The following is a 16,654-nucleotide window of genomic DNA, read 5'->3' as shown; positions in this document are numbered from 1 at the left end:
CATTTGGGTTAAACCCCCTCTGAATCAGTTATTACCAGAGGTTTAACACCGTCTTGCGCTGAAAGCTTCGCTTTTTTGGGAGGAGGTGAAAACATAATACCCACATCATCATCATCAGATTTGTCTGCATCAGAGACAGTATCCGGAATGTCATCATCAGTATCAAGGATACTAGAAATCACAATAGGCGCAGTAATGTGCTTGGATTTTTTTAGAGTATTTAAGAGACAATTTATTTTTGGTGCTTGAAGACCCCTCCTTTAAAGGAGGCCTATGAGGATCGCCACTTTAGGAATATTTTTGGATAAAAGGCGTTTTCTGCTTTACCCCGCAGACTGGGACAAAATTGTCTTAGATACCAAGCTTAAGACGGAATTTTCTAAATTTTTTGACAATTTATTTATAGAGGCTGAAACAGCCTGTTCTACAGAAAGTTGAATAAAGTCATTTAATTGCTCATTTTATTGTTCTTCCTCCTCATTAATAACTTTAGCCAAGGGAGAGTTATCAACTTCCATTGTAAGTAGTTGAAAACCAATGTAGAAATAGAAGAGGCTGGAAAGAGTTAAATATTTCCTCAACCGGAGGAAAAAAACAACTTTGCTCCGCCTATGGGCGGAGAAAGGGGCTGGTCCGTGTAGAAAATACACTCGGAGTCACCGGCAGACGAAGGAAAGAAGGAGCGACGTGTGCAGGCAAGTTTGAAGAACAGCGGTGAAGAGAAAATACTGTTGCGCCGTTTCTCTCAACTGCTGACAGTACATGGTGTCGCGTTGAGAGAAAGCGGCGGTTGGAATAAATGACGGTTGACAGCCAGCGCGTGCGTGAGGGAAGACGGGCGTTAGAAATGCGGCTACAAGCCAAACTTAAAGAAACGAAAGCGTGCGCAACACTCGTAACGGCAAGCAAAACAACCATAAACTTTAACAATAAAGGTAATATAGCATGTACAATAGAAACTAGTAAAATGTTTTGTAATAGTTATCTTGACTGCGAGCAGCAAGAAAAGAGGTCTGTTCACAGTCAAGATGGGTATTTAGGGGTATGTTGCCCCGTGATTAGTGGATATTAATGGACTACTATTTGTTTCCCATCGGCCTTGTTATGTTTGGCCTTCTGGGAATTGTGGTTTCTTGACTGCTGCTATTGAATAAACAAGAAAAGAATTAGCATAATATGAGCCTCCGGTCTTGCCATAAAATTATTTAAACATGTCTGTATATGTTCTTGTTGATGCTGATTTGTGTAATGAGATTTATAGCCACCTCCTGGCAAAGTAGATGTACTTATTTGCCAGATTTAGGTGCTCTCACTCTAAATTACAGTCAAATGTTGCATTGAGATACCAGGGATTGTTTTGCCATGTGGGTTGTTGGATTATATTTCCCCTCGGGGAGACATGAGAGATTACACAATGTCATCCAAGAGTAATTCCATCAATGTGTATATTTCTAATTGTTGCATGGTATTGAGTAGTGTGTGTGATAAGTTTACTTTTACTTTATCAAAAGATAAAGCACAGACTAGACAATCATTGAGTGTTATTCTTGTGTGCTAGTGAATGGTGATTACTAGCCCACACCACCTCTCCCTTGAGTAAGCCTCGGACTGCTCTGCAATGCTACCCTATGAGAGTCAAGCTCTACAATGGGGTGTTTGGTTCCCATTGGTGGCCATGTGCGGACCCATTACTTGTGCAGGTCACACAACTAATGACCCACCTTCCAACAGAAAGAAAGTGTATGTGTGTTTCTGTCTGTGTGTATGTAAAAATTACTATTGAAATCCAATAGACACCTGTCCATACCCGACTGCAAGTACCTGTACCCAACTTTTTAGCAAAAAATATATTTATTTGGGGGGTGGGGAGTGGTAGCACCCCAAACACCTCCCATGAAGCTACAGCTATGCCCCTGCCAAAAGTATCAAGCATTTGCAATGCAATAGATCTCCCATTTTCTTGAGTTAGAGCTGTTGGCATTGTAAATTCATAAGTGGACTTTTCATAAGTGGACTTTCCTTGCCACATAAATTGATCAACCCTGTCTCATAAGTTCGTCTTGTCCTGCCATATAATTCCAGTGGCCCAGCATTTAACTAAAGCACTTCCATTTACCTTCTTCCTCTAGCTTAACCTCTCAGGTGCCTGGGGCGAGCTGGTCTCGTCCTCGGTCACCGTTGCTGTGTGCCGAGGACGAGACCAGCTCGTCCTGCACCCGACCCCCGGGGGGAGCGCTAATGCTCCCACATGAGCCAAAGGGGCAGGGATGGAAGGGGAATCGCTTCCCCTTCCATCCCCGACCAAGTGACGTCTGATGACGTCTGCGCACAAATCACGTGCTGACCTCATCAGAGGTCACTTCCGATCGCGCTGGAAGCACAAATGCAAAAGCATTTCTCTTCCGACCGGGAGGTGGGGGGTGGGAGAGGCATCAAAGGAAAGGAAAGGCCTAACATCATAACATAAATTCAGTGTAAAAATTTGATGTGTCCATGTTGCGTTTCCTGTCGCAGGCAGTAGGCCTACCCACACAAGTGAGGTACCATTTTTACCGGGAGACTTGGAGAACACAGAATAGAAGAACAAGTGTTATTGCCCCTTGTCTTTCTCGACATTTTTTCCTTCCAAATGTAAGACAGGGTGTAAAAAAGACGTCTATTTGAGAAATGCACTGTAATTCACATGCTAATATGGGGACCCCGGAATTCAGAGATGTGCAGATAACCACTGCTTCTCAAAACCTTAACTTACGCCCATTTTGGAAATACAAAGGTTTCCTTGATACCTATTTTTCACTCTTTATATTTCAGCAAATGAATTGCTGTATGCCCGGTATAGAATAAAAACCCATTGCAAGGTTCAGCTCATTTATTTGCTCTACGTACCTAGGGTTCTTGATGAACCTACAAGCCCTATATATCCCCGCAACCAGAAGAGTCCAGCAGACGTAACGGTATATTGCTTTCAAAAATCTAATTCAGCTGTTATTTTCTGTAGGAAAACCTTGTTGGATCTACACAAATGACCCCTTGCTGAATTCAGAATGTGGTCTACTTTTCAGAAATGATTAGCTTTCCAGACTCCAGCATTAATTTCACACCCATTCCTGTCACGAACTGGAAGGAGGCTAAAATCACAAAATATAGTAAAACTGGGGTATGTCCCAGTGCAGTGCCAACATTGTGTTGAAAAATGCGGTTTTCTGATTCAATTCTGCCTGTTCCTGAAAGCTGGGAAGGTGGTGATTTTAGCACCGCAAAGCCTTTGTTGATGCCATTTTTAGGAAGAAAAACACAAGCCTTCTTCTGCATCCCTTTCTTCCCATTTATTTATTTTTAACGAAATTTTCGCTGTAATTTGGCTAATTTCTTGGTCTCCTCCAGGGGAACCCACAAGCTCTGGATAACTCAAGAATCCTTAGGATTTTGGAAAAAAAAAGGACTCCAATTTGTCGTGGGTAGCTTATGTGGACAAAAAGTTATGAGGGCCTAAGCGCAAACTGCCCTAAATAGCTAAAAAAAAAGGCTTGGCACCTGAGAGGGGAAAAGGCCTTGCAGCGAAGTGGTTAAAACATGAACAATTATCATATAAACCTTTATCAGTAACAACCTTTTGGCATTAAAGTGTATTGCTCAAAACACCATAACAAAAATATCATTTGGGATGTATTGGAGGGTGGAAAGAATGTTGGTGTCGGAAGTAAAGATGGAGGGGACAACTGGGGTAGTAACAGTGTCATGGGCCCTGGAGTAAGAAAGGAAAATAGTTGACTGCAATTTCAGTAACAAAATACAAATAGAGTTGAGTGAGGTCCATATTTCGCTGGGCCCCGGTGCCACTGCACCTGTTGCTCCATTTATAACTAGCCCTCAGGAGAGAAAGCGGATGGGACAGAAAAAGAGAAGCAAAAGGAATACAACAGACAAAAGGAAGAAAGAGAAGGGGTCGCAAACAAAAGAAAGGAAAGAAAGAGCGAGAAAATGAAAACACAAGTAAGAAAAGAAATACAGCAAAATGGTGAGACAAAAGAAAAAAAAGAAGGAAGCTAGCGAACGAAAGATAAAGGAAAAAATAATGAAAGATGTGTGAAAAGAAAGAAAAAATGAACATTAGAAAAAAAGAGATGGTGAGAGAAACGAGCAATAAAAGACCCAGGGCATGTATGTACTGACACATTCCAGACAGGAATAGAATGGGTGTGAAACGGAGCGCCGTATAATTCCTGGTATTGGAATAATGAGACGCTGCAGGTTAGTGTTGAGGTGCACTGACAGAGTTGTATGTGGGCTGCAGTTCTGGAATAGCAACAGGCACACAAGGTGAGAAGTGAGGTATGTTAATGGAGCTGTGTGTGGAACCTAGTATTGCCGTGCCAGTGTTGCTGAGTGTTAGCCTGGAGGTGCCCTGGTGAATCTGTGAGTGGGGCCCAGTATGAGAGAGCAATGCCTCTGAACCACAGAAGCAAGGAGTCCTGAAGGGCGTGTGTGTGAGCCTTAGTACTGAGAAGAAATGTGCACTGAATGTTAGAACTGATGGATTCTGGCAGAGCTGTGGTGGTTCCCGTCAACAGTGGCGCTGGATGTTAGTCTTGAGGTGCACTGGCAGAGCTGCATTTTGCTATTTTGGGTCCAGTATTGTCTTGACAGTGGGACTGCCTATTAGAATTGAGCTGCTGTAATGGAACTGTATGTGAGCGGGGTCCTAGTATAGGAAAGGAAGTGACCTCACCAGGGTAAAACTGAGGTGCACTGATGGAGCTGCACTCGGGGTCCTGGTACTGGAGCAGCAGAGTATACTGACTGGTAATACTGAGGTGCTCTGGCAGACAGCATATGTGGAGTTCCTGGCACTGGCATGGCTGAGGGCTTGGAGTGTGTGGAATGAGGTGCACTGATGGAGCTGTGCCCGAGGTCCCAATACTGGAGCAGCAGAGTGTACTGAATGCGAGAACTGAGGTGCTCTGGCAGACAGTGTGTATGGGGTTCCTGGCACCGGTTTGGCTGAGGGCCTAAAGTGTATGAACTGCATGCACTGATGGAGCTGCGTCCAAGGTCCCAGTACTGGAGCAGCAGAATGTACTGACTCCAAGAACTGAGGTGCTCTGGCAGACAGCGAGTGTGGGGTTCCTGGCACTGGCACGGCAGAGGGCTTGGAATGGGTGAACTGAGGTGGATTGATGGAGCTGCGAGTGGGATCACAGAATGGAGCAGAAGTAGACTCCGTCCCTAAGTATTGTGGAGCCCTGGTAGAGCCAGCTGCCTAGGCTATAAGCAATTACAAGTGATCCTCCGCCCTTGCTTTCAGCACACAGGCAGGCCAGTGCTTCATTTGTCAATAAAAACGTGCCGGTGCCCAAACCTCTCCTCTTAAACATGCGGCTGCTGCAATTAAATGTGCGAGGAGAATACTGAGGCACCATAATCCTGAAGCCATCTCTGGCCTCTTCAATCCATTTGCAGCCACTCCTTGCCCCTTCAGCTCACTCTTGCAGCTTTATGCTTGCTCCCTTTGTGACTTTTTCCATTTTAATCTTCCTCCATCTGTCCCATATGCGTCTTTTCCTAGCAATAAATGCTCAAGGCAGAAAAATAAGTGCCAGCCCTCAAAAATAAGTGCTGGTGCTCCGCACCGGAAACAACAAGCACAAATTAAGCACTGAGTCAGGCACACTTGGTAAAGAAAATTCAAGCCAAGGAAGGGCGGGAGCCTGGCAGCTGAGAGAGGATGTAGAGAACCCACAAAGACCAAATGTGACCAAGATAACAGCCTAATTTGTAGCCTTCTTTACAGCTGATCTCTCAGGAATAATGCTATGCAAATGAAAATGGAAGCTTCCCTGGGCAGGAGCAAGAAACAAAGTAAAAAAAAAAGTCCCCTTCAGACCAGATAAACAGGACAAAGCATAATTATACTGTAGTTGGTCCCTGTTCCCTCCCAGAAGGAGGGACAATGAGGCATGACTGACCCCTAGGAGGCAATGATTTTTAATTGACAGTGAAACTAATGAAATAGCTGGAAGCCCACTGAAGAAGTATGCTTAAAAGTATGCAAGAGGTTGTGCGCTTACGCTCGACCCAAAAATAGCTTTATTTTGGCTTTCTTCCGCCTGATATTGCCTCTCCTTCAATATAAGCCAATGGGAGAGGTAAATCCTCTTGATTGTTTTTTTGTTTTTTTAAATCTCCCACTTTCCTTTCCTAAAATGTTGGGATGCATGGCTGCTAACCTCTCTTGACTCCCCTGGTCATTGGCTTGTGTTAGCAGAGAAAGGAGCACCCTGATCATTCCCAAAATGTCTATTATTTGGGAGAAAGGATGAGCTGTATAATCCCCTCACTTTCCTCCATTATACCTCAGACCCATTACATTTGAAGAGCTCGTGCCTTACTCGCAAAATAAACTGTGCCTGTCACTGGAGTGCCTTTTCACGTCATCTGGAGCCGCTCTATCAACGCGAATCAGCAAAGGCGCGAGCCGTCATTGAATGATGCAACGGAGCGGCCATCTTTCATCCTTAATTACGGCGCTCGTTAGGTTGGCGCAGTGAGTACTCCTCGCGGGCCCTTTAAGAGTCCATGTTTTCCAATGGAGTTTTCGCGTGATTATTACCCCGACGCTGCGCACCACATCGGGATATCCCCACTAGCCCCTAATTACATTTTTACACCTAAGTGATATAAAACAATGCTCATTTTTAAAGAGCATCATTACCTTGATCTATCGTCATTTAAACGCTCATAAAAATGTTGCTTGCCTCTTCGGGGGCAGTGGGATGCCATTATCGCCGCTTTTTTTTTTTTTTTTAGCTCCACAGCTTTTCAGCATTACGCTCCCCCCCCCCCCCCCTAATCCCTCCCCGCCCCGTTCCTTTTGTTTGATTTAAGAGGAGCAGTTGCGCCGCACATTTGAGTTGTCTCCCCTAGCATTTCCTCAGTACCTTGTCCTGCTTCCAAGGGAGAGCACTAGAAGCACTTCACGTTTTGGGGTGCGGTTAGCCACCTCTAGCCTCGACTCACATGGCTGTGTGCCGCCCTACTTTTGTGAGTTTTGGCCTAGACATTAGTAGGGAAATATGGTATATCCTTATGTCTCTGGTGGATGCAGTTTGATATTGCAGTAATCCTCGTTCTTGTCCTTCCAATGAGGGATTAGAGAGAAGTGCGTGTGTGTGGGTGAGGGTGGGAGGGGGGTGTTGGGTTGGAGGAGCAGGGTATGTGGTGGAGAACGTAGGATCTGCCTTATCTCACAAAACCTTTGGACGTCATTTACAGTTTGCCATAGGTGAGACACTTGCAAAGAACTGACGAACGCCCCATCCACCAAATTGGCAGTTCCTCTGCTCTATTTAGGGTAGGTGTAGCACCATATTTCTGATGGCAGAAACCTCTGACCAGCAGCCTATCCACAGAAGGCCATCGGTCAGTGTACGTTGGAATATCCACCGTATTTAGGAAAGTCATTTATAGATATTTTTTCCTGTTCTTAAACAGAAATGCCGGAGATCCCAACAAGAAAACGAAATAAATTACCTCCAAATATGATAAAAAAAATCCCAGGGCAGCATGACTGTATTTCTTTTGCTTTTCAATAGCAAACTTCAGTTTTACAAATTGTTATTTGAAAATAAAAAAAACTTTGCCAAGCAGCCACATTAAGCATGGTGCCAGTTCAGCAAAGATTCAGTGCGTTCACATGAGGTGCCACACTGTAGGTTCTGCTGAAAGCCGTGACACCCCACCTGTAGGGACCTCTAAATATGGTGGGCAGGCTTCCTAAAGAGAGGCAGAGGCCTTGGCGGCTGCTGACCTTACAGGACCCATTTGTTCTTCCATGCCCCAAGTGTGGAGCAGTTTTGCAGTCCTTGAGAAATTTGCACATGAAGAGAGCGTAAAGACTCGACTTGTTTGGTTTTGAAGGTAGAGCTTCCGCAAAAAATTATTTCTTGATATTACTCTGGCAGTGACTCAAGTTGTTGTGGCATGTGTTCTGCACGAGGTGGCTTAAGGGTTGGTACCAAATACAGCACCTCAGAGTTATCACCAAATTCAATCACTACTAATAATTGCTTTGTAGAAGAAAAATCCATTTTAACCCCCCCACTACAGATACGGCACACAAATGAAAACCTAATGTGTGTACCTTTAACCATTCTTGAATTATAGCCTCGCTTGATAAGTAAGGGTTTGGACTGAGCACTTTAGGTTACAATAACTTACTGTTATTCTCAGGGGCAATAGTCCTCAGTGGCAGTTCGGTGCCCCGAAAACGATGGTTGGACTGGGACAGGAAATAGGCCCGGCACCAAAATAAAAGTAGCATAATTCGGGAATTAGATAGTAAAAAAAGTGGCTCACATTTGCAAATCAGGGCAGTTTTCAACTTTTAAATACAAGCTGTATATGTGCTTTGCAAGACATAGGCAACTCCATTCCTTTGTGCTTGCTGCAGGCAATGTTTGTGGTAATCCCAGAGGAATTAAAATTGGCTCAACAGACCATAAAACAGGCCTCAAATAGCAATGAAACTAGCCCACACACTAACCCATCAGACCAGTCCTGCCATATTGTCATATAGACCAGTTCAAACCTGCTGGAAAGGGCAAGAGTAAGTATAGTAGTGAGATGGACAGTATCCAAGGGCACATGGGAAATATTCATTCTCAGAGGAAACAACCCTCTACCTCCATTCCTGAAACAGAAGTATGGGATTCTCTATGGGAAAATCAATACTGAACTGGTACAGAATCAGTCAAGGCTCATTTGGAGAGTTGCTGGGAGGTGGAGCAGAAGGCAACATAGGAATGATTATACAGCACCGAATTACCACTGGCAGGTACTTAAAGGGGAACTTAGATCTTAGTTGACCGAGCACTTGTCCGTATGACCTATTATTACCAACTCTTTAATCAAATCAAATCAAATCATTAACATTTATAAAACGCGCTACTCACCCGTGCGGGTCTCAAGACGCTAGGGGAAAAAGGGGGGGGTTATCGCTGTTCGAACAGCCAGGTCTTTAGGAGTCTCCGGAAAGCGGAGTGGTCCTGGGTGGTCCTGAGGCTGGTGGGGAGGGAGTTCCAGGTCTTGGCCGCCAGGAAGGAGAAAGATCTCCCACCCGCCGTGGAGCGGCGGATGCGAGGGACAGCAGCGAGTGCGAGGCCAGAGGAGCGGAGGAGGCGGGTGGGGACGTAGAAGCTGAGGCGTCTGTTGAGGTATTCCGGTCCCTTGTCGTAGAGGGCTTTGTGTGCGTGGGTGAGAAGTCGGAAGGTGATCCTTTTGCTGACAGGGAGCCAATGCAGGTGTCTCAGGTGTGCGGAGATGTGGCTGCTGCGGGGTATGTCGAGGATGAGGCGGGCCGAGGCGTTTTGAATGCGTTGCAGGCGATTTTGGAGTTTGGCTGTGGTCCCGGCGTAGAGGGTGTTGCCGTAGTCCAGGCGGCTCGTGACGAGGGCGTGGGTCACTGTTTTTCTGGTGTCAGCGGGGATCCAGCGGAAGATCTTGCGGAGCATGCGGAGGGTGAGGAAGCAGGCGGAGGACACGGCGTTGACTTGCTTGGTCATGGTGAGAAGAGGGTCCAAGATGAAGCCGAGGTTGCGGGCGTGGTCTGTGGGGGTCGGTGCGGTGCCGAGGGCCGTGGGCCACCAGGAGTCGTCCCAGGCGGACGGGGTGTTGCCGAGGATGAGGACTTCCGTTTTTTCAGAGTTCAGCTTTAGGCGGCTGAGCCTCATCCAATCTGCGACGTCCTTCATACCCTCTTGTAGGTTGGTCTTGGCGCTGGCGGGGTCCTTGGTGAGGGAGAGTATAAGTTGGGTGTCGTCGGCGTAGGAGGTGATGATGATGTCGTGCTTGCGTACGATGTTGGCGAGGGGGCTCATGTAGACATTGAAGAGTGTCGGGCTGAGTGATGAGCCTTGGGGTACGCCGCAGATGATCTCGGTGGGTTCTGAGCGAAACGGAGGGAGGTAAACTCTTTGGGAACGGTTTGAGAGGAAGGAGGCGATCCAGTCCAGGGCCTGGCCTTGGATCCCGGTGGAGCGGAGGCGGGTGATTAGGGTGCTGTGACAGACGGTGTCAAAGGCAGCCGAGAGGTCGAGCAGAATGAGGGCGACTGTTTCACCGTTGTCCATCAGGGTTCTGATGTCGTCAGTGACTGAGATGAGGGCGGTTTCAGTGCTGTGGTTGGTTCGGAATCCGGTTTGTGAGGGGTCGAGCAGGTTGTTGTCTTCCAGGAAGGTGGTCAGCTGTTTGTTGACGGTCTTCTCTATTACTTTGGCTGGGAAAGGCAGAAGAGAGATGGGGCGGAAGTTTTTTAGGTCGCTCGGGTCAGCCGTAGGTTTCTTTACTAGGGCGTTGACTTCGGCGTGTTTCCAGCATTCGGGGAAGGTAGCAGAAGAAAAAGAAGAGTTGATGACGGTCTGGAGGTGCGGGGCGATGATGTCGTCGGCTTTGTTAAAGATGAAGTGCGGGCAGGGGTCCGAAGGGGCGCCGGAGTGGATAGAGTTCATGATGGATTTGGTTTCTTCCGTGTTGATGTGGGACCAGTTGTTGAGGGTGATGGCCGTGGATGCCGGTTCGGTGGTGTATGGTTGGGTCTGGTGTCCAAAGCTGTCGTGGAGGTCGCTAATCTTGCGATGGAAGAAAGTGGCGAGGGATTCGCACAGATCCTGTGAGGGCGTGACGGCGTTGGCGTTGGCGCTGGGGTTGGAGAACTCCTTGACGATGCTGAAGAGTTCTCTGCTGTTGTGTCTGTTTTTGTCCAGTCTGTCGGTGAAAAAGTTCCTTTTGGCAGCGTGGATCAGGTGGTGGTGTTCGCGGGTAGCGTTCTTGAGGGCGGTCATGTTGTCAGCGGTGCGGTCCTTGCGCCAGGCTTTCTCAAGGGCGCAACAAGTTTTCTTTGATTCTTTGAGGGTGTCAGAGAACCAGCATTAATGAAAGTCTGTGGTAGCATGTGTCAGCACATAAAATTCAGACCAATTGCCCATTGCCAAAGCTTATTTTTAAGTTTGCCAGGTAGATGCGAGTTGAAGCTTTGCGGACCTCTGTGATTGTCTTCACGTAGCGTAAGTGATGCTCCCCATTTCCTTGCGTGAGGCCTCCTACTGGCACATTTCTCTCGTCTTTCTTGGGGACATTGACTATGATGCTCATTGGTAGGCTGGGCCGGGAATAGGAAAGCATGCAACCAGTCTGTCGCTAGCCAAAATCATACCTGTTTCTGGGACTAGGCGCCTAGCTAATGGGCCAGCAATCAAGCACAGAACACAAGCTTCATTCATGAAGAGGGTGGTTCACCAGGTGTTTCCACCAGTGTTGGGCATGCCATTTTACCTGGCTACCTCAGGAAGTTCCACCTTGATCCCTATAGCTCTTTAACATAGTTGTACTATTGACACAAACAGACGTGGTTTCTGCTGGGTTGGACTCCATACTAGTTATGCAACAAACATACTCATTTGCTCCTATGGCACAGGAATCTAAACAACCCCACACCTAGAACTTACACACTTTTAGGGAGACAGTGGAAACATTTATCCCAGAGTTTAACATTAAATTATTCCATCTGAATTAAAAAAATCTTGTGCCATCTGCCGTATTCACTAACGGTTCATATGGGTTAAATCATCTCACAATTCGCCTTGAACTTAACACAGTAATGCAAGGTCCACTTGCACTGGAAGGTCAGTATTTAATACTGTACCTCAAACATATTTCATGTACCTCTGTAGCATGATCCAGGTTGCTACCATGCAGCTAACTGGAGACGGTTGCTTTCCTCAGATATCCGGTACATGGGGTACCCATGCCAAGCAGAATCCTTTAACAGTCACAACGTAAGAAGACAGAAGTGGTGAAAAGACGTGCAGGGAGGGCGGTGAGCTTTAAAAGGTCACTGAACAAGAGAAGTGTTTAAGGTTTTATTGGCTGCATGTTAAGTAGGGAGATGTGACGTGCTTGGAAATGACAGGGTAGATGTTGGGGTTTAATTGAGAGGCAGAGCCATAAGGAAAAGGGATGGTATGTGAAAACTAAACATATCAGATTCAAACGGTGCTATGTCCAGTTGTTACGGCCAACCATTTAGTGTTGTGTCCAGTTCTGAAGGTCACATCTGTCTTGAGTTCTGAAGTGCTGTGTCCAGTTGTGGCAATTATGATTAGAGGATTGTCTACTTCTGGAGGCCGGCTCAATAACTTTCCCACTGCCCATTTTGAAGGTCGAATTTGTGCCAGACATAACACAGGTTGTCATTTCCAGAATGGTCCTTGTCTGCTCTTCTCTTTAGAGATAATAGAGCTTTATAAACATCACCCCAGCCCTCCACCTCATGTTGGGAAGTGATCTGAACTCGTTACTACTGTAGCTTAAACATTTCTGTTGAACGTCTGTCCTCATTTTAAAACAAGGTGGGCCTAAGGTAAACTTCCTGCCACAGATGTATCATATTTTCACATTAATCATGCAGTCTCTTTTCCTACTTTTGTTACTAAGCATTGGCAATGCCACAAGGCCTGTATTTTTTACTGAAAGTGCCTCTTCAATCACTAATGATTTTGGGCATTCAGTAGTTTGTCATAACGTACTCTGCAGCTCATTCATGCATTCGTATCTGCTTGCAAACGCACTTGCATACAACCATTCTCGAATCCACAATAAAACATACACACTGAACAAGTGTGTATATAAGCTACATTAGAAGGAAAAAAAATAGAAAAAAGTAAACCAGCCTAAACAAAGCGGGAATATGCTTGTTACACAAAAAGTAAAAAAATGTAACCTAGAAGAGAACAACCATTTTGGAAATGGTATTGTGCATAATGTACCTTTGTCTTAAAGTTAAAGCTTGGTCACCATATGTATAAGCAACTTGTTGGCCACCTTGAAATGGTAAAACAATGATGCAGTAAGCACAGTATCATTCCAAGCCGACCAGTCAGTACTGCGATCTTGGATTAGTATGTGCATAGTATATTATTGTTGTACGGATAATCCAAGATGGCTGATAAGTTGTTTCCAAATGTGGTCAGCTTGCCACTGTAACAATATACTTTACAATACTACATCACCACAGCCCTCCACCTCATGTTGGAAAGTGATCTGAACTCGTTGCTTCTGTAGCTTAAACATTTCTGTTGAACGTCTGTCTTCATTTTAAAACAAGGTGGGCCTAAGGTAAACTTCCTGCCACAGATGTATCATATTTTCACATTAATCATGCAGTCTCTTTTCCTACTTTTGTTACTAAGCATTGGCAATGCCACAAGGCCTGTATTTTTTACTGAAAGTGCCTCTTCAATCACTAATGATTTTGGGCATTCAGTAGTTTGTCATAACGTACTCTGCAGCTCATTCATGCATTCGTATCTGCTTGCAAACGCACTTGCATACAACCATTCTCGTATCCACAATAAAACATACACACTGAACAAGTGTGTATATAAGCTACATTAGAAGGAAAAAAAATAGAAAAAAGTAAACCAGCCTAAACAAAGCGGGAATATGCTTGTTACACAAAAAGTAAAAAAATGTAACCTAGAAGAGAACAACCATTTTGGAAATGGTATTGTGCATAATGTACCTTTGTCTTAAAGTTAAAGCTTGGTCACCATATGTATAAGCAACTTGTTGGCCACCTTGAAATGGTAAAACAATGATGCAGTAAGCACAGTATCATTCCAAGCCGACCAGTCAGTACTGCGATCTTGGATTAGTATGTGCATAGTATATTATCGTTTACGGATAATCCAAGATGGCTGACAAGTTGTTTCCAAATGTGGTCAGCTTGCCACTGTAACAATATACTATACAATACTACTCCAAAATGGCCAATTAGCAGTTTTGGCTGTCCAAGATTTGATACGTTGCAAGTGAAATAAGTGGCAAGCAAGCGTGTCTCAGAAGCTGTACGGCAGGTACAAAATAAATAATAAACAAATAACAAAGGAGAAGGAAATAAATGAAAGGGACCCATTCTATAAAAGGTTAAAACTGGAGATTAAAGGGCTGGCTCACCTGCCCAGTCAATGAAGAATGCTCATTTTCAGGCAGGTGTGCTCATGATTAGATAAAATTCTGCTACTCACAAGACAATGGCGCCAATGGCTGAAGTGGGCTGACCCATTACCCTATGCACAGCCTCCCACACCCTGGGTTTGTCAGAAGTGATCAACACAGAAGGCCTTGCCTACTGTGATGTATGAGATGTGATGTAGCAAAATATACCTGTCTATTGGCTTTAACACAGTGTCATAATAACCAACTCTTAAAGGCCTGTTGGCATTAACATATGCTTTTCACAATAAGTAATTCAGGCCTAAAGTCTTTGCCATAACCTTTCATATTAAACAGCTAAAACAAATGGACCGGGACGGCTCCTCCATTAGGGCGGTAGAGCGTTGCTCCCCCCGTCAGCAGCAACAGCTGCACAACGTTTTCTATAAAACGATAATGAACAATGTTTATTATTTTATAGTAAAAGGGGCAGGGCCTTGGGGCTGTGACAAGGGCCCCAGTATGCATGTGTGTTTGGCCGGCTGTCTCAGGCCGGCCAAACACACATGCACACAGGGCTCTCCAACCCAGCAACGCAGGCACTGCGTTGCTGAGTTGGAGACAGCAAGCATGGACTTTCAGTCTGCCATGGAGCGCCCTGGCTGGGTGCTCTGTCCAATCCTAACAGCATGAAAGCAGAGTTAAGATTGGACACAGGGCAGGCTGGGAGCCTGTGCCTGAGTCCAGTGTCCTAGCGGATGGTTGCATTAAGGCGCGGGACAAAAAGGTCATTTTTTTTTTTTATTACATTTATTTTCTTACGTTGCCCGCCACAAGCCGCCCGCCCCTTTTCCATCCCACAAGCTTCTCCTGGGTGTCTCATCTTTGATACAGCTAGGTGGCCCATACACCTTTACAGATCTGGGAAATGTCTGACACATGCCACAGTGTATATGCTATCCTTGTAAGTTTTGCTAGGAGTGGCTAACAAAATGGCTGTAGGGGGTTTATGCCTAACTGCGACACGTGCAGTGTAGCAGGGCTGTTATTCTGGCCAGCCTCTTTTTCCAGTGTTACAGTACCATGACCTGGTACTGTCACATTAGCGGAAGTATACCCCCTAAATATATGAAGTTAGTTCTGATTTCTGTTTTCTTCCAGAAAAAAAATAGTTGAACTAGGTGTGGGGGGACTTAAGTAAGGGGCCACAAAGGGAGTGGTGGGGCTTACTAACTCTGCTCTTCTCTCCTCAGTTCCCAGTCAGCCCCCTGAGAATGTGCGGGCCCTCTCCATCACCTCAGATGTGGCCGTGATCTCGTGGTCGGAACCCCCGCGTAGCACCTTGAACGGAGTTTTGAAGGGGTACCGTGTCATCTACTGGTCTCTCTACTCGGATGGGGGTGAGTAAGACAGCAGGTTAGAGGTCATGGGTTCAGATACATGGGAGGCACAGATATCACACCATCAGAAAAGAAGGGACACGATCCATACATTGTGTTTACAGGGGTATGGTGCAAGGTAAGTAGGTGCTTCATTTTGAAACCTGGAGGGCTCCATTAAAGTACAGTTGGACCTTAGGTGTCAGGGTATACTAATTAGGTGTGAGGGCGATGTTGGATGGTCATCCCATAAAATGAATTTGGTGATGTTTACTTGGTCTCTTTCATTTCCATCTTGTGAGCTACAGAATGGGGAGAGATGCAGAACATCACAACGACACGTGAGCGCGCTGAGATGAGGGCTCTGGAGAAGTTCACCAACTACAGTGTGCAGGTGCTGGCTTACACTCAGGCAGGAGACGGCGTGAGGAGCAGTGTGCTGTATCTGCAAACGAAGGAAGACAGTGAGTATCACACCTAAGGGTTCAGGGGATTAGGCTTCATGTGACGTCCTGGCCAGGAAGGGCCTTGTGGGACCGAGAACATGAAGGTCCTTTGCGTCTGTGAATACGACCCAGCTTATAGGACCGTAGGCAAAAATGTGCATGTGCGGTTGGGGTTAGGAATGGCCTCGTAGTACCGGAGTCAGAAAGAGATTTGTGGGGCATGAAGCGCCCTGTGGGACCTGGGGACAAGAAGCTGCATTTAGGACTGTGGTGGGGAAGGGGTGTGTGGCGAGGCCACGCAGAACAGGGGAGCAAGCAATGTGAGACAGAGAGGCAGGAAGCTGCAAGTGGTACTGGTGCCAGGATGGACTACACACGATTGGGAAGTCCAGAATCTGTTGTGAGTGTTTCAGGGGAACCAGGGGGACCAAAAGACTTTACAAGATGGGATCAGGGGACATGTAGTGGAGGTTGTAGGAGATACAGAAACTGAACGGTCCTCTCAGAATTGGCATGCTCACAACGGTGTCAATATTGGATTCATAGATAATCTGATGCCATCCGCTCAGCCAGGCAGATGTAGCCTCCTTATCATGTTACAGTTGTCTCTTTACTCCCATCTTTAAAGTTTAAAGTCACTACGATAAAGAGTTAACACTTTTTGAATTCCTAGTATAAATTACACACATGGTGGATGATCTATTTTAAACAATCGGATCATCCGCCCCAGTGACCACAACAATGCACTATTCATACATGGCGCTTTTAGGCCCAATCGGGTCTTCCCCTAGAGACACCAGTTAGTGACATACTAGTTAGAGAGTCACTGCAACTCACGAA

At 45.9% G+C, this 16,654-nt stretch overlaps 1 protein-coding gene across 2 annotated transcripts in view; it reads left to right on the top strand.

Moving 5' to 3' along the window:
- DSCAML1 (DS cell adhesion molecule like 1) overlaps positions 1-16,654 on the top strand; it is a 468,701-nt gene that overhangs the window by 364,750 nt on the left and 87,297 nt on the right. For both annotated transcript variants that reach the window (XM_069224722.1, XM_069224723.1), the window contains exons 18-19: positions 15,243-15,389; positions 15,677-15,832. In XM_069224722.1, coding sequence (XP_069080823.1) covers positions 15,243-15,389; positions 15,677-15,832 — 303 coding nt within the window. The remainder of the gene's footprint in view (positions 1-15,242; positions 15,390-15,676; positions 15,833-16,654) is intronic.

Source organism: Pleurodeles waltl, chromosome 3_1, assembly GCF_031143425.1.
Source record: "Pleurodeles waltl isolate 20211129_DDA chromosome 3_1, aPleWal1.hap1.20221129, whole genome shotgun sequence".
Classification (NCBI taxonomy): Eukaryota; Metazoa; Chordata; class Amphibia; order Caudata; family Salamandridae; genus Pleurodeles; species Pleurodeles waltl.
Note: the sequence above shows the minus strand (reverse complement) of the source record. Positions and strands in the feature narration are given on the sequence as shown.